Here is a 22,120-nt window from a genome sequence, read left to right as displayed (position 1 = left end):
ACGTCGCCATGTTTTATTGATTGGGACGCCACTGTTTTGCAGTTGCAATACAAAACAGTGGCGTCCCAATCAAGAAAACATGGCGACGTGGCGCAATATAATTGATTTGGAGAAAACAAATGTTTACAACGGTAGTGTAAAGAATTTATTCTCTTATTAATTCTTGAAAAGTTCCAAACAATGTTCTTGATCCAGATTCCTACTCCAAAACTTCTTGTAATACTCCGCATAGGTGAAGCTCTTGTAAACGGCTCCAGTTCCATCCTCTGTGAGCTTCGCCGGAGGGCTTATCAAGGCTTCGTTGGAGGGACAAAGGAAAGAGGCAATGGACATCCTCGGTTTATCGGCGTTGACAATGGCTCTGTGCCACACACTTTTGTATCTTCCGTTACTCAGAGCCTACAATCACTCACTTCTATATAAACCCTTTTTTGAAGGTGAAAAAACCAAAAAAAAAAAAAAAGAGGAGGAAGAGTATAATCTGTTTTTCAAAAAACACAGGAATGGACTCTACAAATTCCTTTTCCATTGTTTAACTGTATTATGTGCAGGAAGGTTTTAAAGAAGAGGTCACCTGTAATTGATCGCCGATGTTAACGACAAACGCTTTCGGGTGGGGTTTGACAGCCATCCACATCCCATCCCTGAGGACTTGAAGGCCTGAGACTTGAAGGTCCTGCAGGAGAATGGTGAGGGCATTCGGGTCGGTGTGGCCTGGCAGCCCGTAGGTCAGCTCCGGTTGCGGGCACGGTGGGTAGTAGTTGACGGCCATATGTTGTCCTTGCTCACCCAACACATCTTTGATGTGGTCTTTCTCCAGGCCTAAGCTCTCTGCTATGAGCTCCTGCAATCTGAACCCAAGTTCCCTAACTTGCTTGCAATAATCACTCACAGTGTCCCTGTTAAAACATCATGATAGAAAATAGCATTAGAATAGGGATAGAGGAACTCCAATTGTTGAGGTCAAAACATCATTTGCTAAAATCATTTGTAGGCAGGCTTGCTACTGTACCAAAATCATTCTATTTTCATCATGCTATTTCGGCAAAACCAATTCCTACATCACTTATGACTCAAACACTGTGTTCACTCAATGGATTGACACCTGCAGAAGTTCCCTCATCTCTCCTCCATTATGAAACTGCAAACTGGAAATTCAATGATACTTATCCGGAATAATGACGCCAAAATATTCGCTATCTTTTGACCCAGTATCACTTGACTGACAGAGATGAAGAAAGTAGCTCAGATGATCCACAGTGACAATCACGTGCTTATACCAACTGTCTCTTTTGTGTGGTATAATATAACGTATGGAAGTGTTATCCTCTTTTCCAGAGAAGGTGAATAATTGGGGTATACAATTGAATTGTCCATAAATGTAAAAGTAGTTTGTCAGGAGTATTAAGTGTTGCAGATAATAGGTAGAAAAAGTCTACGTATGTGGACTAGTAATAGTAACTTGTAATAATGTAAACTAATTATGGTTGTACGTACATACTGTTCTATGATGTAAGCAAGGGACCCTTTGATGCCTCTAAAAGGAGGTCCCTTCCCTGTTGTAAAGGGGCAAGTCAGTTAATACAAGTATCCATGTGTTTTATAATATCTTCCCTTGTATTCTTTCTCTCTCTCTTTGATCCTAACCTACTTCGTGTTTGTACCCACTTCGTGTCTAGTCCCATTTCCGCTATCTTTCTCGTCTATAATATATTATCAAAAGTAAGGTTGTTTCTCCTGCACTAAAATTTATTTCCACATCCATTCTTCAAACTTTTTTCATCTCGTCCTTCTCATTTTAACTACAAAGTAGTATTACAAGGAGTAGTTCATAACTTTTAGCTTAGCAGAAACGCTCCGTTGTATATTCCTCGATCTCGATGCAGTCTTTGGCGAGCGTGTTGTGATGTCATTTAACGAGTGAGTGTCAAAAGAATTCTTAGCGAGTCAAACACAAGTGGAGATCTAGAACTGTGGTTTGTTTTACATACAATTTGATTAGTCGTGAGCAGGCTGGTCGGCAGAAAGAACTGGGCCTAGTTGCACAGCACTATGAAAAACCAACATGGACAGCCCAAAAACTGGGCCTAGGCTCTTTACGTGTACGCTAGGTGGTGTACAGATACCATTTTCCCTTTCAATTGCCAGGCGCGGCCCAACCTCTTTTGAGGCCTAAGAACATCTCCAACTCATGTTCTATTTCTCCATTTGAGAGTATTAAACTCCTTCAATCCATCCTTTCAAGCCTCCTCTATTTGAGAGGATGGAATTTTGATCCTCCATATTTAGAGGATGGGAGAAAATATGGAGGATCTCCTCTAAAATCGCTTTATAAATAAAATAGAGTATTAAATTGGAGATGCTCTAAGACAAATCTAAGTGTGAGGCCTTCAAGAGTTGAATTACTGATGTTAAACAAACAAGATCCGTATTGCATATAAACAGTATTACCAATCTAAAATTATAATCAATTTTCTATCCGGATAGAATGAGGGACCAAAAAAATGGGAACGGAGGGAGTATTTAGTTTCGTATTAGAAATTCCAACATGTAAAGTTATTACTTAAAGGGTATCATACAGTATCCGATAATATATGACCGAGTATCAAACAATATCCGATAAATATGATTTATGATGAGGTTGAAGTTCTTAATGAGCTCTATAACATGAATGGTTTCGATCATTGTTTCTCTGGCCCACAAAAATCCAAACTAGACAGTGACCAGTTGTCGGTTCCAAAAAATTACTTCTTCCATCCCAATTTAATTGTTTCTTGTTTTATTTTAACCAGTTAAAAAAGTAGTTATATCTTCAAAGGAAAATTTTAAAATCAGCCCAATGTGCTGACAATAGCGAGTGTGTGAATGTGTATTAAAGGTATAAAAAGTACACAAAAATACGTGTTTTCCTTGTCTTTTAGTATACTTATCGTCAGCCCAGTGGGCTGACAATAGCAAGACCGATCTTTAAATCCGCAAAGAATTTCATATTGAATATGAATTTTGTTTAATAGATCTCGATTAATTTTATAATACAATATTTTTGAAATCATATAAAATATTATAAGTTACACGATACAATTAATTGAAAAGTGAGACGAACTCTAAAAAGAATAATTAAATTGGGACGGGAAAGTAACATTTCACATACGGCACAAAATAAATCTTCTAATGCGGGACCGGTCTAAAAGAACCGCTTGTGTGTACGTTTACGCTAGGTGGTCCGACATGATATCATTTCAATGGCTGTACTCAATTAATGGATCTTTCGGCTCAATTTTTTAAATATATTTCACAGGGTTACGATAATAGATTTCGAAAAGTCTAGAGATCATGAATCCCACCCACGACCCAATCCATGATGCTGACGTGGTGGGTGGGTCCCATGCTACGTCAGCAACAGCCCAAACTTATAAAGAAAAAAATTGAATTTTTTTCTTTCCCTGATCTGGTTCTGTTTTGCAGAGAGACTTCCCTGGCACCAGAGATAGAAGAAGGTCGACCCACCAGGGCCACCACCACCGGCGACTCCCACTACTACCAACGTCTACCACTGAAAATCCAAAATTAAAAAAAAAAATGAAAAATCAATTTCTCCCAACCCCATCTCTGGTTCATGGAGGGAGGGAGGGAGGGAGGAAGAGAAATCAACACCCATCGCCACAGGCAACTCCCACCACCACCACTGGATTCACCTCCGGCGACCAACCCTCCGGCCCTCCGCCCATCACCTGTGTCGGTCCACCCCATCCTCTCCTCCTACCTCTACTGCTGCCGCCACGCCTCCACTCCCACCAGCCGTCGCCGCCACCGATTCCACCCAAACTCAAATTCCTGCCTTCCAATTCCAGTCCCCTCCATAGATCATGTAATTTATATTTCTGAAATTGTTTGGTGGGTGTTCCAAACTCAAATTTTTTGCAACTTTTATGAAATTTATTTTTCTTTTGCAGGAGATCGTTTGGGTGGAATCGCCGGCAGCGGCGGGGGCGGGTGGGAGTGAGACCAGTGGGTTATGGGTGGGCGAGTGGAGGGGGTCTGAGGGAAGGTGGGGAGCGTCCATGGGAGTAGGTGAAGAGGGAGGAGAGAGAACCAAATTTGGTTTTTTGGTTTTTTTGTTTTTTTTTTTTCAGCTGTTGATGTGGGTCCATCCCGCCACGTTAGTGGTCATGGATTGGATCCTGATTTCATGGTTTGTAGACTCACTCAATAAATTTATAAACAGAATATTCTGAAGTATTTCTTGCTTCTCCTAAAATAAAATAAAATAAAAAAAGAATATTCTGAAGTACCAAAAGAAAATTCTTATAGTAAACATTATGTTATTATCGTGGCCAAGTGGCCGTGGGTAGTACACTTGGTGTGGGATTATTAATTTATTATCCTCTTAGGTACGTCACTCCCGGACGAATAAAGAAAGAGGTTTGGATTAGCATTAGTTCGTTTCTCATACTCAACTGATTAAATATTTGAACCGGAAGAAACAGTCCTAATCTGGGTCGCACGTCGGAAAAATTAATGGTTCAGATTTTCTCGCAAAACTCCTCGCGAGAAGAATTCAATTCTTCGTGCGGAAAGTTTCTAAGCAGATCCAAACTATTAATTGCAGCATTAAACGGTCAAAATTTCGACGACAGCCGGCTCCCATCTAAAATTTGGACCGGAGAGGATTCACAAGAAATACATCACCGATGGAGACTCTTTGCTACAAAAGAATGCGTTCAGCAAAATTTGATGGTCCCGAGGGATATCAACTAGACCGGTCTTTAGCTGGTACGGGGAGTAATACAATCGATGTTCCCTAGGGAGATCCGACCAGACCGGTCCCCAGTTGGAAGTTTATAAAGTCAATACTCAATGGTACTCCTATTTTTGTTTTTCAACAATAGTTGTGGGGTGGGTCGGACCCGGATTGGCATGTGCACCGAGATTGGGCCAATAAGTCAGTTGATGGTACGCATGTTATGGTGTCACGCTCTTAACACCCGGGTCCGACCACGCGTCTGCCAAGCATCGTCGCGAATCGAAGCAGTTGTCCGTCCGGCTAACTGAAGCCAAGTAGAAGTGTAGAACTAAGGCTCAGTTGGGATGATAAGAATTTTGAGAAGGAATGGAAATGTGACATCATACTTTCATGATTTCGACGTTTTGAAGGAACAATAATGGGAATGTGATGCTACACTCCCAGGATTTCCTTGTTTGGGAGAGACAGGAATAGAATTGTGATTCCTGACGACACATCCGACCAGGAATCACATTACCAGATTGAGTAGGAATCTAATCTCTCCCTTACCTCATACGAATCTTAGATTTCTTGCCCAATCAATTAAAAAAAAAAGAGATATTGACTTTGATAAATTTCCAAAATAATTTATACATGCATAAGATTATTGAATTAATCCAAATACTGGAATGAAATTACTTCAGGTATTGTATTCTTAGGAATTTCATTTCTTGTAATCATATTCCTATTCCCACTTAATAAAATTCTTAAGAATTTGATTCCTAGTAATCACATTTCTGTTCTTACTAAAGATTTTGGTCATCCAAACAGAGCCTTCTAGTCCGTGAAAAAAAAAAAAAACTAAGCCTCCTAGTAATCATATTCTTATTCCTACTGAATACAATTCCTAGAAAATTGATTATTAGTAATCACATTCCTATTTTTACTAAAGATTCCAGTCATCCAAACTGAGCCTAATGATTTTTCCGTTTGTAGGTCAACTTAGGAGAGGATTACGATCGATTGGATCTATCCATCAAGCTACTTCAAAAAACCACCACCCCACAAGTTGAATACTACTAGTATATTAAGGCTCTGTTCCGCTATATAGTTATCAATATAGATCATTCTCCCACCTTATTGTCGTTCTATTCGGAGCAGTGCAGGTCTCTATCAAATTTTTATGTTTTATACAAATAGAAACATGATAATTGCCCCATGTAGATTCAAATTGAATTCTCTATAAACAACATTTAGAATAAAAAAAATTACCCTATGTAGATTCAATTAAAGGTGATACTGTAAGAAAATGACTTTATCTCGTAAAATAAAAAATAAATAAAAATCTTAACGAAATGAAATTTTAATGCGTAATTGTTTATGGAAGCCAAATTCATATCCAAGTTATATTAGTTGAATACTAATTTTTTATCACATTTTTTCCATGTAGATTTCCAACGAAAATTAGAAGAATCAAGAAACGGACGTCGCCACCCACGTCATCCAATCGATGTTGATGAAAATGAAAATCTTTGATTTGAATGACTTCTCTCGAAAAAAAGAACACAGACGTCACGTCACGATTCACTAATCCTTTGCTTCGGTGGCCCTTTATTCTGCCGACATTTAAGACCAGCGAAGCAAACACTTTCAAAACCAAATCAAAATAAAATACTCCACTCCACTCATGGCACCGGCCACTTATCTCTCTCTCTCTCAATCAACATTTCGGAAAGCAATAAATCTAGGGATCACGAATCCCACCAACGACCAAACCCATGACGCTAACGTGCTAGGTAGGTTCCATATCTCGTCAACAACAGCCGAAAACAGAAAGAAATACTAAAAAACAAAGCTGAAGTTCTCATTACCCAGAGAACTTTTACACTCACCACCACCGGCAACTCACACCACCACCGGATTCTCCTCCGGCAACCAACCCTTTGGCAAAATCGACACATCACAACTGACGACAATCCACCTCCAAGTTCTCTCTCTCTCTCTTTCTCTCTCTCTCTCTTGTTGTTAGGTAAGAGTTGACGGTGGCGGTTGAGGCCGACGACGGCAGCAGAGGGAGGGTTTCTTGATTGAGGAGGTGTGGGGGTTGTGTGGGGGTCGTTAGGGTTTTGGTGGAGGCAGCAACAGAGGTTGAAGGATATCGAGGAGGTGGGTGGACCGACGGTGGATGTGGTAGTGGTGACGGGCGGCGGCGATGTTGTGGATGTAAGGGTGATGGCCTGATGGGCGAAGGTTGGTTGCCGGAGTTGGGATTGGTCGACCTCCTTCCCCCCTCTCTCTCTGTAAAAGAACCAGACTTGAGGAAAAAAGATTTCCACATTTTTTTTTATTTAAATTTTGAATTATTGCTGACGTGACGTGAGATCCACCCGCCACGTCAACGTCATAGGTTAGATCGTGGGTGAGATTTAGATACAAAAAGGAGTGGTTACTATATTTTTAGCGGCAAAATTTGTCTGTCTTGGTGTTTGGCTTGAAAGTTGCTTTAAGAAATATTTTGCGGCGGAAAAGGAGTACTACTACTTTTTTTCAATAAAAAAAAATGTGTGAGTGTGTGTTGGCACGGCACTCAATTAAATTATGAAGAGACAACAAGTGTGTACTACCCAAAATGTAGTACAACGAAAGTTTGCTTTTATTTTTTATTTCCTCACTCAATAGATGTTTAATCTACCTCTAAAGGGGAACCATCAAGAGGCAAGCAGGTGGAGTAATTCCAAAGGACATCAATTATCACCCCAAGTACTCGCACTCCTGGCGAGAATTGAACCATCACCTTCTATTTAAAAAAAAAAATAAGTGTCACTGAATTATAAGTCCATTGGCGGAATGACAGCTGACTAAAGTAAAAAGTGTACTGGATGCATTCTAAAATATATAAAATAAAAAAAAGCAGAAGCATTATAACCACCGCACGTGTAGTGAGGGCCTTCGGGCCATACAAAAATACCAAAATATAACCATAAATTTTAAAATAATATTTATGAAATCCTGTAAAAAATCAATTACAACGGATATTGGTAAGTATATTTTTTTAATTCGTATTTTGTAGTTTAGACCATACGAATTCAAAAAACATATCTACTGATATTTGTTAGAACTAATTTTTTACAGGATCTCATAAAATATTATTAATTTTTTACAGGCTCCATAAAATATTATTTTAAAAGGTATAAATAATTTAGGTATTTTTGTGGGGCCGCAATAGGCATGCAGGACGGTCACCGCATGTACCAAGACTTTCAGGAAAAGAGTGATAACGTGTAATGTTCGTTTTCAATTCCGTAAATTGTTACCCTTTTCCATAACAACAATAATACAATATATACTTTTTTTTATTATTTCGATCTAGAAAGATGATAGGATGTGAAAATTTTGATCCGATTGTAACAATCAAGGAAAAACAGCCAAAATTTTTGCCAAAGGTGGCTTAGGGATTGGGATAGGAATGGCAACGGGGCGGGGCGAGTTTTGGAATACCCCAATCCCGCTTGGGTTATTCGTGGGTGTCCCCATTCCCGTCCCGTTTAGGGATTGGATTTACCTGTCCCGTGAAAAATAAGAAAAAAAAAATCAAAACTAAAGGAAAAAAGAAAAAAATTGTTATATATATAAGGTGTTATCTCTTATTATAATGATGAAATATAACGAAAAAAATAGGTTTTTTAGAATAATGAGAAAAATAGTGGGGTATAAATATATATTTTGAAGTTTAATGATAAAGAATTAGATTAAAAATATAATTTTGTATGGAAAAATATTTTAGGGCAGTATAACATCAACCCAAACCCACCCCGTCCTGATCGGATATTTTAATATTTTCCCCTGAATCCGTCCTAGTACCAGAAAATTTGATGAAAACCCGCCCCGCCCCGTTCGGGATCGGGCAGGGGCTGGCTCGGGGTGAATTGTCATCCCTACTTAAGAAGGAATTTTCTTAAAAAGTTTGTCTAGAAGTTACTTTCGCTAAATGAACTTGAAACTGATGCATGCGATAAGAACGACATATGTCTCAAAAAAAAAAAATTTTGTTGGATTTTTTCCATTTTAGCCTATCCCACACGGGGTGCGGGGACCACGCAGGAGTACTTGGTAAAGGATCCACCGGACAAGTTGTACACCACGTCACGAAGAGTCGACGTTATCCCTTGTACTACTCCAGTATCAAGTGGTGAAGTTGTACTCCACGCTATGACGACATTGTTAGCATCACCAGTGTCGATTGATGATGTCAGGGATGTCACTTGCAAATACCGTCATCGCTTACGACACTTTACTCGGTTTTAACGGTCATATCTGCCACCAGATGACGATGCCGCGTTGACGCAAGCCATGTGATACATTTTTTAATTGTTTTCTCAACTTGATTTTTGTACCCGGCCTGACTGTGCACGAGATCCGCACTTATAGAGAATCCCGGGATTTTCAAGACTTTATGACGCATTAATTTAAGGACTACTGTTATAGGTGCCGACAGTGCCCATACTGAGGGTACCGAAAATCGGTAGACAAATAAAATTCGAGTCGTTTAATAATTTTAAAACAAAAAATTGAGTGGATGGCGCAGAAAATCAACTCAATCCGGTATGTGTTCGATTCAATTTTTCTATTTTACATCCAATCTTCCCATTTCATTCATGCCTATGAATCTCCATGGGCAGATGATAACGGAGCCATTCTAGAGCGGAAGTCGAGGTGGTTTTGCCTCGATGAGTCCTGGGAGTCAATAAGGGGCACGAGGGACTAATCAAGAAGAGGAGTTAGATGTGATTTCATGTAAAAGTTGGCAATTCCTAACTATTAGTCTTCTTGTTAAACATTTTGATTTATAAAAAACTTAATAGATTAGGCCATTATTTTATCAAAAAGTCTACTGGTATAGACAAAAAATTTGTACCAATGGGTAGAAATCCCTTTTTGGTTTCAAAAAAATGATCGGAGTCGCTCATTTTGTTTAAAATACTTTGCTTACGGTCTCTACAAAAAAATATAAGATTAATCCGGTATTATTAAGAATATTTACGAAATAGATTAAAGTTTAGATGTTTCGTAAATATTCTTACCGATACCGGATTAAGCTTACTTTTTGTAGTGACCATAAGTAAAGTATTTTAAACAATATGAGCGACTCCGATCATTTTTTTGAGACCAAAAATGGGACAAAAAAGGGGTTTGTACCCATTGGTACAATTTTTTTGTCTATACCAGTAGCACAGTTCTTATTTTATACTTAGAATGTGTTAACCATAAATAGTTTCCACGCATATCTCGTGTCATTGTTGTTTAATTTTATTGCAATTTACTTTGATTGTTGATTTGAATTACTTAATATGAAACTTGGATGGTGGCTTTGAAGTCGTGATTGAATTAATTTTTAATTGGTCCCTACCCAATTTCTTAGTACGTGAGATAATTTCATAAGTTTGGTGATCATTGGATGGTTCGTTAAACAAGAAATATATATATATATATATATATATATATATATATATCGGGACGGTTCAAACGACACCCAAAAAAACACCCAAAATTTCAAACTCATAGTTCCCGATCAAGTTTTTATGATCCGAACCGTTCAATGTGTGCAGAATGTGATTTTAAGGGTGCCCGCGAGACATTAACAAAAATCACGTTTTGATCACATTGAGCGGTTCGAATCATCAAAATTTGATCGAAAACTATGAGGTGTTTTTTTAAGTGTTCTTTTAGGTGTCTCCGGAACCGTCCCATATATATATATATATATATATATATATATACATATTTTTCGATTCGCTATTTACACTTTTCAAACCACTTTTAACACATAGAAAACTTTATTTTTTTGGTCCTCTTTATGTCTTATTGAGAACTCAATGGGTTGTCATTAGCATTATTCTTACCGGAGAATCTTGAAAAGTTTTTAGTTATTTTGCCTACATGAAACATCAAATTCTATTTTAGATACCTATAAACACATTAAGTTCCCGTTCTGCTAAAATTCTTAATTTTAAGTATTTATTTTGTGATTTACGAAATAAGTCATTCTCTCACAATACATCACCTTTTAATTTAAAAAAGTACTTATTTTTGTTAGCGAAATGAAGCCTAACACCCCAACAACCTAACAAAAATGACAATTTGAATTACAACTTATCTTTCAAATAAATTTCACGTGAAGTCCCACATCGGCTATGTAATGAAATTGACTATGAAATATAAGTGATTAATTCCGATCAGTTATTATACAAGTTGAGGTTAACCTTTTGAGCAACGTGGTTAGGTTAAGAGTTAGTAGGTCAGCTGGCATGGATCGTTATCTTTCACAAAAAGCCACTCCCTTAAAATCTTTCATCGCCTCCATCCTAAACCCGCAGAAGTAAGAAACAAATTACATATCTGATTACGATTTCGACAATAGCACCGACGGAGAGTTTTTTTGTTCTTCTTTGTACTCTAAATTAAAGAGTTTGGTGTAAAAGAACACCAAACTCTTTACCGTAGCCAACACTAGCGACAGTGACAACAATGACACAATAGCTCGCGGGCAAAGATCTGGTGGCTTTGAAGGCTGAGAGAGAGAGAAAGAGAAAGAGAGAGAAGGAAGCATCGAGTGCCACATTGACGAGTTGGGTGTGACAAGTCACTGTGGCCATAAAGGAGTGACGAGGTTTTCTGACGAGGCTGTTGGTTCCCGTTTCCAGCCCCGCAGCTCGACAAAACCTCCGAAACTGAGGAGTACTAGGGCTGATGGAGATGCCACCGCCTTAACAGCCTGTTTGGATGGGGGAGAAGCTCTCGGATTTGTGAGGCCCCCTGATTGCCAATCCTCCTCCTCGCCATATCGATGTTTGGAAGAGAAAAGGGATGCCTGATTTAAAAGGGGGATTTGTTACTGTTGGGATTACAAATCAGGGGGAAGGTGGATTTGCTAAGAACTGGGTTACCCCTGTCGTTGCTATATCCGGGTTCCTATTTGACTGTCTTGCCCTCCCCTTTTATCTTCCATCACCAACGGAGAGAGAAAAGACGAAGACAGAAAAAACAAGACAGAAAACGAAGAGAGAGAGAGAGAGAGAGAGAGAGACAGAGATGACTAGCTGCTCGTTTTCTAGTTTGGATGCTTGATGTGGGGAGAGAGAGAGAGAGAGAAATCTGTGGGTTGTCGCGGTGGGTTTTAGATATGAAATTTTAATCCCATACATTCTCTTCTGAATGCATATTGGGTTTTAATCCCATACAATTCTCTTCTTTTTCTGATTAGAGAGGGTTTTGATCTAACAGAAATGATATTGGTACCGACGGGGTCGGTACCGAAATCGTAGGGACGGCCGCGCCGGGCCGTCTCCGGCCACCGGACGGCCGATCCGAGCCGTCCAAAAATTCTAAAAAAAAAAAACGAGGGGACCTTTGCGAGAATCAACGGCATCCGAGGTGTGTAAGGTGCTTGATCCGAGCACCTTTTTTTCGTGTATATATGTATATTCCGCGGAATATACATATATACACGAAAAAGGGTGTTCGGATCAAGCACCTTACACACATCGGATGCCTTTGATTCTTGCGCGGGCCCCCTCGTTTTTTTTTTTTAGAATTTTTGGACGGCTCGGATCGGCCTTCCGGTGGCCGGAGACGACCCGGCGCGGCCGTCCCTACGATTTCGGTACCGACCCCGTCGGTACCTGTAGCACTACTCTTGATCTAATGGGTGGGATGCCACCCCTTTGATACGGAGGAGTAGTTTTCTTTTTTTTCTTTCTCTTTTTTAATCTTTTTTTCTCTCAATTAAAATTGAACTTTTTTTACAGTATTCTAGAATCTTCTCACAAATTAAAAAAATAATGGTTAATGGTAAGAAATGAGAGCCATACGAAAAAATAACTCCAATTTTTTTTTAAAACATATAAGGTTTAAACATTTTAAAGACTTAATGAATTTATTTTATTCCACAATTAATGATAAATATGTATTTATTCTAATTATAGTGAAATTAATCTAATTTGTCCATTAAATTGAAAATATGGGGGTAATAAAGTCATTTCACATCTTATACCATCGTATCCACCTTCCAAATCCCTCTTCTCAAAAAATCATCCAAACACCTCATTATAAATCTACCCTTCTTAAAAGGTGGGGCCACCTTCTTAACATATCACCCCTCATTACATATCTACCTTCAAATCTCCCCTCATTACAAATCTACCCAAAATAAATTCTCTATCCAAACGTGCCATAAAAGAATCAAAGCATAATTTGTGCCTATTTCAAATCTAGTTATAACAGCATATAAAACGCTATGCTTTTTATGGCACGACGTGTAAAGAATCAGTTTTTTAAACCTTGTATAGTATCGACTTTATACTTGAAAAAGTGTACGATTTCCCCATAATTAGGAATCAAATAATCGCGACCTTTACCACGTGGAAGAGTACCTTAATCTCCTCCTCCCTAGAAACGAAAGATGAGTCATTACTCTTGTGGTCCTAGACAATTCTTTATCTCTTAATAAGGAAAATGAAGGGACTTTATGAGTAGTTGTAAATACTACTCATTTCTACTCTATCAATTAAGGAAAATACATAGCTATAAGAAGGGGTAAAAAAACCACCTCTTTTTTCTTATCACGCGCCAAATGGAAAACCAATAGAAAACTATTGGTTGTCAATAAAATAACTTAAGTCGCATGACAGTGACGTAAAGTTGACAAATTGAGTATGAAAGAGATGCAATATCACCTGGTGTAATAACCAATTACGTCACGAAACCCGAGGATGTGATAAAGATAATGCAAGGATTTGATCCTAGTTGTCATACGAGGTACGTACTGTTGCGCACATCATACCACCTTTTTTTAAAAATAACTTGAATGGAATAAAATGGGTGGAGAGACTTTGACCTAATCTCATTCACTAGATTACCACCACCACATTGTAGTGTCAATTTTCAACATAAGTGGGCGGCAATATGAGAGAGAGAGAGAGAGAGAGAGAGAGGGGGGGGGGGGGGGGGGGGGGTGGGGGGGGGGATCTTACTTGAAGGAAGAGGGATTGGAAGGCCACTCGGGCACATACTGATCCAGAGGATAGCAGTGAAGCCTTAGATAGTCCCTCCAATTATGTACCGTTTCCTTTTTCACATTGAAACTGGTTGACAGCCTCATGGTCTTTGCTGGGTCGTCGGAGTACAGCTTCATTTTCTCCTCCACCGGTAACAGGAAAAACTCGTGCGCCACTTCTTGCATTCTCTCCGCCGCTTCCATCGACACCCCGTGATTTATCACCTGGAAGTTTTCACAAATTGGAACATCGATCAAAACCCAATAAAGTCAAGAGTCGATTAATAAATAAACTAAAATACGGATCCTGACCATACTGATTTTCGCCGATAATAAAAAAAAAAAATGAGAGAAAAATATTACTTGTGTTGAATAAGTACCTGGAAAAAGCCGTACAGTAGACAAGCGTTGCCTATTTGCTGGACAATTGAGGTTCTATCTTCAGAGCCTAGATCAATTATGGGAACGTCGTCACAATCCTTTACCTCGGACAGTTTTGGTCTGTCGGACTCTGGCCGGACGTAGCTATCCGGGAGACGGGTGTAACGGACTCCAGTGGAGATTACCTTAGTATCCATGGATTCCGGTGAACCAAAAACAGGGGGAAAGGAAAAAAGAGAAAGAAGGGGGGGAAATTGGAATAAATAGAAACCTCTTCAAGAAATTTCCCGGAAGGTGAGGAATCATACGCTCAACGTGAGCATATAAATAGCGGTGAGGCGGTTGACTTGTGAAGTCAAGCAAAATTAGGGGGCGTTTTCATTATAAATTTTGGACTACATATTAAAAATGTCACTTACGAAAACTCATTCATTTTTAAATCTCAAAAAAATATCACCATGGATGCCGACACAGGCCAAAAATAAGAAACTATCATTTGACCGTGGGTGGGAAGGATAATAAGTAACGGTTCGGAGATGCCGCCAAACGGAGGTGTTCGGCCTGACAGCATCTCCCAATCCAATGGGTAATCGAGAAGTTGTTATTTAGTGACACCCTCCACTCTATTCTTAACCAGTCCCCTTGCAGCTGTACTAAAGTCTGAGGTCTCAAAATCAACCAAATCAGGGATTAATTGTAATTCCACCAGTCCCCCAAAATATTCATCCCCCCCGCCCAACATTTTAATACCCTTACCAAACAGGCCCTTAGGTAAACTGATGAATTACTGCTGCTTTTTAATGCTCACAAAACTTTTCGTATTTGATTACCTTAAAAGTTAAAGGGCAAATAGTAAAAAGAACCTACGCTCACTGTAATACAATAGACTCAAGCATGAATAAAACAAGGAAGTGCAACTCTAATTAACCAGACTCGTGGAATGGGTGCTCGGCTCCTGTCGGACCAAGCTTCCATCTAGTTTACCCACTGTCCTGTCCAGTCCGGTTCGGTTCAATGTGGATTATTTTGGGCCCCTCTTTGATCCAAATAATATATTGTGCATCTATTTTTTCTCGCACAAGTCACTTATATTCAAATATTAGTTGATATTTGATAGGGTTAATTTGTTGTGTGTCTATACAACCCGACGAACTCTACAAAATGCACATCTTGGATTAAGACTCTATCATTTTATCGTAATTATTCATCTTTCCATTCAATGGTCCAGATTTTCAAATCTGAGCTGTTAAAAACACTTTTTGACGGTCTAACAACAGACCGTGGAGAAGGCACCTAGACCAAAGAGCTTGACATTGGGTAAACCGGAAAAGAGCTTGGTAACGTTGCTATCGTGCACAGAGATGTGAAGTCGTCATCTTTAGTACCCCGTTACACAATCGAGGAGAAGAAGTTAATGTTAGGTAGCTATCGCCCATCGAAGGAACCGTCATAGATCTAGGTCTTGTGTTTCCATGCTCTCCACTTGCGGCGGAATTACGGGCAACTAAGGGAACGGATTAGACAACAAGAAGAAGAAGGGACAGAACTTTAATCTTGCTAGCATTGAGGTGGAAGCGGATGCAGTCATGGTTACAAATCTTACCCTTTGACGGTAACTTACGATCTGATCGACATCCTCTGTGCACTCTTATCTCTGGTTGCAGGTATCTCTTGGAGCGGTTCAACTCGATCGGCGTCGCTTAGCCATGGATTCAGGGAAGCTGTAACCGTTGTGGGTGTATGCTATCAAAAGCGGCTGTGGATTCCTCCGGTTGTAATTACTTTACAATTGCAAGAAGATAACGAATGGATTAAAATAGCTATGCTCTTTTATACCAAAGAAAGAAAGAAAAGTTTTCATCTCTGCAGTCAAGTGACTAATCGGTGCCCCCGATCCATGGTAGGTGGGTGTCTCAATTCTCTCATCACTACACATTTGTTTGGACTCAATCTACACAAATTTGGGACGATTTTGAGAGTTTTGGGCATTTACCTACAATGCGCCGGCCGCCGGGGCAAGGAATAATTATTCTCTACAGCCACCTCAATACAGGACCAATTAATGAATCGACCAATACTTGAAGGCCACGTTTTTTTTTTTCTGCCAATGTTGTATATATCAATGGGGATTAGCAGAGTATTAGTACGTTAGTCAACAAGAGGTCTAGATGTTGTCCATAGCAAAGTTTTGAAATCCGTTCCATACTTGCCGGTACGTACAATACCCAGGGCCGGCCCTGAGATTCTTGGGGCATAAGTCGAACTTGTAAAACAGGGGCCTATTTTTCTTTAAAAAAAAAAAAAATCTCAAGGAAAACAAAAGAAGGAAAAAAAAGGCTGATAGTTGCTTGGGCTGAGAATTGAACCTTGAATCTGTTGGATATCAAGACTTAAACTTACCACTTGGCTGGCTATCTCCTTTGGTATCTGGAAGCCACTCATTAAGTGAGTGTGTGTGTGTGTGTGTGTGTGTGTGTGTATATTACGCACCTAGGTATAGGGGCCCCAATTTTTCACCAAATTTCGGGGGCTTAAGGCCGCCGCCTTGCTCGGCTTAGCTCAGAGCCGGCAGTGACAATACCGGTGCTTAAACAGAACACAAAGACTCAAGATCCATTTCGGTTGAAATACCGGCCTGTTCCGGCCAATACCGGATGTACCGGACGATACCGGTCTGTTTCGGTGTTCCGAACGGTACAAAATTACCTTCTCTCTTTCTTTTTTATTTTTTATGACATAAGTTGTAGGCTCTAAACTAATTAAAAGAAACTTATGGGCTTATATATGATTTTCTTCGATTAAAATCACAGATGAAATCCTGATCTATTTTCATAACTTTGTTTTGAGTCTCTTTGGATAATTTTTTGTTGTCATTTATTTCACGGAAATGGTTTTGCAACTTGGTAGATATATATTAAATATATATAAAATATTAATAGCGGTAAATCCGAAACGGTACCGAGATACAGTCCGGTACTGGTACGTACCATTTCAGTAGTAAAAACGGTACGCTGACCGGTATGGAATTGACAACTTTGGTCCATAGTCCTGAATCCCAAATTTGCCTCCCATGGGGCTCGAACCTCCGCTCCTCTGTGGAGGGAGGCCATGCACGTTGAGCAGTTCCATTTCACACATTTTTTGTGGCTACATTGATGAAAAGGCTACGCAAGGATAATGTACCATTGTCACATGTGGCTCCATTGATTCAACACCATCTAAGTACTAATTTTCTACTTTCATTCTGCATTTAGCTTGAACTACAGCAAAAAATTAAAATCCAAATGTGATCCTGATTACAATGTTTTATGATTAATTAGCATGATTTGATTCAATGAAAACAACTTCTTCTTGCATATTTTAAAAGTAAATATTCATTTAAGAGTCGTTATACTATTAACTTATCTAAGTATTAATTTTCAATTGACATCATATCAAACCCATTTCATCTCTCTTGTGGCATGGAGTCCGAAACTAAGTTTTTATCAACTTTAACTTAGAAAAACTCTTTTCTGTCAAAACAACTGTAACCGGTATACTTAACAAGATTTGATAAGCAAATCCGTACCATTTGAAAACCACCATCTCCCCAACAAGACTTTATAAAATCAAGGATGTCAAAAGACTCTTGATAGTCAGTAATATTATTTTCAAATATCTATAAGTTATTGGAATAACTAATCCCCGTAAATATCACCAGTTGATTGTATTCTAAAAAACTTCATTTAATCCGAAAACCTTTTTTTTGGTTGGGGGAGATTCATAAAATTCTTTTTTTGTTGGGTTTACAAATTCTTTTTTGGGTTACCCCCGTGGGGTTGTCCAAGCGCGTGGACATGTGAGCTTATCCTTGGGCCCGTTATGAGAGTGAGGCAGATGGAGAAAGTATACTCAAACATTTATATATACGATTTTGATTTTTGCGCTCCATTTTTCTATTGAAAATGCTGCACTTTGTTTATGAAGTTACTAATAACTTCACGTTAAAAATGTAGCGCCATCAATAACAAATGGAGCGCGAAAATCAGTTTTCTTATATATTATATCAACGATAAAACTCTTTTTCAAAAAACATGGGTTTCATGAAATTTAAAATTTCCAAACTCTAACGTCGTAAACATGATCTTAGTCGCAAAATCTTTCAGTAGGACCTCCTGCTCCTGGCCTCTATATGCCTCTCAGTAATTGCGTGTATAGCGATTTAAAAGAAAATCTGAAAGGACGTAGTAAGCGACGTAGTGCTTAGCGAGTTGAAAATAAGCACAGTGATTTGCTTTTTAACAATGCCATAATACGTAGACTCTGATGATCACTAGTCTTTTCTTATCTTATTACTTGAAGGACTTTCCATACCACTGGCAAAATTCCACCGTTTCCCCGGAATTTGGTTGATTTGATACGCCGTTAACTCTTTTATCTTTAATCTTTATGTTCCCACCGAGACCTAATCAATAACATAATCTGAATGGTTTTTTTTAGGAAGTTGCCAATTGACATAAACACGGTATTCTCCGAAGAATGGCTCTTTTCCACACTAGATTCCAAACCCAGGTAGAGGTAGAGTGGCAGAGAAAGAGAGAGGGTGATGATGGAGTCCACTGTAAAAGAGAGAGTGCACTTGTGGAATTTATGCACAGAGGAGTCCAAAGGTTAACCACACAGATTGTATGTGCACAGACCGTGGGCTCGGTGGGGTCCATGTTAGGGTCCCTACAAAAAATCCAAGCCGTCCATTAGCTTTAAAATGATTTTATAAAACATCACGCTAAAAATCAACTCAATCGGATACCTACAAGTATTTGATCCAATTGCCTAAATGTTTATTCAGATTTCAAAATCCTAAAGTCTAAGCGAAAATTTGAAAGATTAGATTAAGTATTTAGAGATATTCGATTGAGCTGATTTTTCATGAAATGACTGAGAAAATTATTTTAAAAATAATGGACGGCTTGGATCATTTGTGGGGATCCGGTAGTAGGCCCCACCGAGCCGTATGTGCACGATCTGTGCACATAATCTCTGTGTGGTTAGCATTTCTACTTCAATTATCGTAGAATTGCATGATTGCTATTGAATTCTCTAAAATTTCAGCCTTTCGAAGTGCGTCAAGCGTCAGCTTTGGGTCTCTAAAATTAACCTCCCGCTCATGATCCAATAGTTTTCGAAGGATGAGTACACGACAACAACGCATCCTTCAAATTTTGAAAGGTGATAGCAAAGTATAGTTTTTGATACTAACTTTTAAGTAGATGCTTTACCGTACTTGATGATTCATTTTAACACTTTTGAAAAACTAAGCCCTAATGTGATAGAATGTGTATCTTTTTAGTATTATGAGTACTTTAACATGGAACACGTGTATTTTGTGGGATAGTAAATTGTTTGATGAATGATTAATGTAGATTTTTATGGCATTATTGACAATCCACTTAGAATACGTGTACGTATTTTGTATATTAAGATTTCAAGTGTCACTTCCGATTTAAAAATCTGGCTCCACCACTTACCACGTGTTGCTCCTTTTCCAGTACCAGTACCACATGCTCACCACCGAATTTTTGACCTCCAAACCATGCGTGCTAGAAAAAATCCCGCGGTCATACGTGGTGTTTTAGGAGCAGTGAATAATCACTCCTTAGGCCCCGTTTAATAACCCTCCAAGGGGTTGGGATTGGATTAGTAGAGTGAAGGTATTATCAATACTTTGTTTGTTTTCCCAAAATTGGTCCGGACTATCAATCCGGTCGGACTGCTAAGACCCCAATTTGGGAGTATTGCTAATACCCCGGGGGAGATGGTATTAATAGTCCAATCTCAATTTCTTCTCATTACTAATCCCTTCTAATTACCAATTCCTTCTATCAATTCAATCTCATCATCTAATCTAATCTCAAACAAACATACTCATCATCAATCATTTCTCATTAATAATTCATTCTCATTACCAATCACAATCCTAATCTCATCTCCTTACGAATTACATTTATCTATCACTGTTATCAAACGGGACTTTAGAGAGTAAACAGAATTATGTTTCTGAAGGGGTGTCGACCGGAATGAAGGGCCTGATATGCCTAAGGCAATGGCTGTGCCTACAAAAATGTGATCCATTCATAATTTTCCCGACATTTGTAAACTGTACCAAAGAATTGTGATTCATTCACTTCTCTTTCGATATTCGATCGATTTAATTTCTTACAAGTTTTTTCTACGCGTCAAGGTCTACATGGGCAGAGCCTGGTGTCGACCACCCCACTTTACACTCTAGCCAGTCCCATCCTTAGTGTTTTGTCAGTAGTGTGAAGTGACAAAAGGCCTTTTGGAGTTCTATTATAGAGATCGATCGGTCACCTACCGAAATCGCATATACATATAAACACGAAAAATATGATGTCTGGATCAAACACTCTACACACATCAGATGTCGTTGATTCCCACATAGGCTCCCTCATTTTTTTCTTTAGAATTTTTAAACAGCTCGGATCAGCCGTCCGGTGGCCAGAGATGGCCCGGCGCGACCGTCGGTATGATTTTGGTAGGAGACCGGTCGGTCCCTATACCTTTACGGAGGCCCTTTGTGAAGCCCACCGAAAAGAAAAGTGAAAGGGGGAATGAATACCGCAGCTTAGATACCACGGCAAGACCTTTTGCATTTCAAGGGAAGACCCAAAACGACCCTTTCCAAACGTTCAATTTGGGGCATATACTTACTAGTCAAGACAAGATATCGGTCATGATTGTTTTAGGATTTGGATTTTGGGTAACGAGTAAAGAGAGATAGAGAGAGAGAGAGAAATGAGATTAATAATTGAAAGAAAATTTATTGAAAATCATGCACAGAAAGAAAATCTCAAGTCCAAAATTCCAAAACGGCAGTAAAGAACCGGCCAGTGCAATAGATATTCTTGTCTTGGGATTTTTTATTCCATCCTCTCACAGTGCAATTGGATATTATTGTTTGAGGATTTTTTTTTTGTGAATCCTCTGACACTATTCGGCAATTGGATACATCTGAGCCGTTTATGTTATATACCTTGCAGAGAATTAAAGGCGGAAAAAAGTCGATTTGATCAAATATCGGTAGGTGTATGAACAAATCGTATTAAATGGCCTACTAAATCACAAGAATAGTCTAATTTTATGTTGGAAAAAAAAAGTGAATTGGAAATTGTCTCCAAAATAAACCATTTGAATTAAAAAAAAAAATTTGGGGTAAGGACCATTAGAATTAGTTGTAACTTATTTGTCCTACGTTGGATAAATAAATATATTTAGGGGCCGTTGGGCTAAATAAGCCACTTGGCTTATTTTTTTGTTCTTATTCAATTTTTTTTCCGCATTTGTTAGTTTTTTTTGGAGATTATTGCTTCTTCATGACAAGATGAATCTAAAAAATAAAAAATTATGATCGAAATCCAATTTTTTTTGAATAAAGATGAAAACATTGGCTTATTGGATTATTTTTGTCTTTATTCAAAAAAATTAGGTTTCGATCGTAATTTTCTACTTTTAGATTCCTTTCGTCATGATGAAGCAATAATCCCCAAAAAATTGACGAAAAACTAACAAATGCGAATTTTTTTTAAATAAGGACAAAAAAATAAACCACTTGACTTATTTAGCTGAACGGCCCCTTAGAGTAGTTGGAATTGTTTGGTTTGCTGCCGAATAGAACCGGGCCGAGCGTACCTTGAAAAATGAAAGTGAGGTGTTGGTTCGGCCTAGACCATTTGTCCACATCAGCTGGTTTTGCTAATCTCTGTTTATAGATTACTAGTTCCTAATAGGTGTTTATCATTGGTTTACTGAATTGTTTGTCTGGGTTTTGGTCTAAAGGCAAAAATCAATTTGTACACCAACTGTTTGTGATAAGGGAAATGATTTTGTCATTCCCTTTTTTGTTAACGCCACTCTCCTGCAAGTGTATTTTTATAACAAAAAAATGAGTGGCAAAATCAGCAGCC

At 38.7% G+C, this 22,120-nt stretch overlaps 2 protein-coding genes across 2 annotated transcripts; one reads left to right on the top strand and one right to left on the bottom strand.

Annotated features, from left to right (window-relative positions):
* Window positions 1-70: 70 nt before the first annotated feature.
* LOC131319878 (protein DOWNY MILDEW RESISTANCE 6) lies at window positions 71-14,516 on the bottom strand. The gene is made up of 4 exons (XM_058350308.1): window positions 14,156-14,516; window positions 13,753-14,000; window positions 575-899; window positions 71-399 (listed from the first exon to the last, which is right to left on the bottom strand). Exons 1-4 carry the CDS (start codon window positions 14,351-14,353, stop codon window positions 157-159), a joined length of 1,014 nt encoding a protein of 337 aa, XP_058206291.1. The 5' UTR covers window positions 14,354-14,516; the 3' UTR covers window positions 71-156.
* On the top strand, window positions 3,141-7,068 carry LOC131319879 (uncharacterized). Its single transcript, XM_058350309.1, has 2 exons — window positions 3,141-3,868; window positions 3,954-7,068. Exons 1-2 carry the CDS (start codon window positions 3,617-3,619, stop codon window positions 4,233-4,235), a joined length of 534 nt encoding a protein of 177 aa, XP_058206292.1. The 5' UTR covers window positions 3,141-3,616; the 3' UTR covers window positions 4,236-7,068.
* Window positions 14,517-22,120: the final 7,604 nt, after the last annotated feature.

This window comes from Rhododendron vialii, chromosome 3a (assembly GCF_030253575.1).
Source record: "Rhododendron vialii isolate Sample 1 chromosome 3a, ASM3025357v1".
Taxonomy (NCBI): Eukaryota; Viridiplantae; Streptophyta; class Magnoliopsida; order Ericales; family Ericaceae; genus Rhododendron; species Rhododendron vialii.
The sequence above is the reverse complement of the archived record's forward strand: the minus strand, read 5'-3'. Positions and strand labels throughout refer to the sequence as shown.

Bases quoted from the DNA above. Each gene is read 5' to 3' on its own strand.
- LOC131319879 (XM_058350309.1), top strand. From the start codon at position 3,617: ATGGAGGGAGGGAGGGAGGGAGGAAGAGAAATCAACACCCATCGCCAC. The intron at 3,869-3,953 runs GTAATTTATATT...TTTCTTTTGCAG, and splicing joins CAGTCCCCTCCATAGATCAT to GAGATCGTTTGGGTGGAATC.
- LOC131319878 (XM_058350308.1), bottom strand. From the start codon at position 14,353: ATGGATACTAAGGTAATCTCCACTGGAGTCCGTTACACCCGTCTCCCG. The intron at 14,001-14,155 runs GTACTTATTCAA...GAAAACTTCCAG, and splicing joins TACTGTACGGCTTTTTCCAG to GTGATAAATCACGGGGTGTC. The intron at 400-574 runs GTGACCTCTTCT...GAGTGATTGTAG, and splicing joins ACATCGGCGATCAATTACAG to GCTCTGAGTAACGGAAGATA.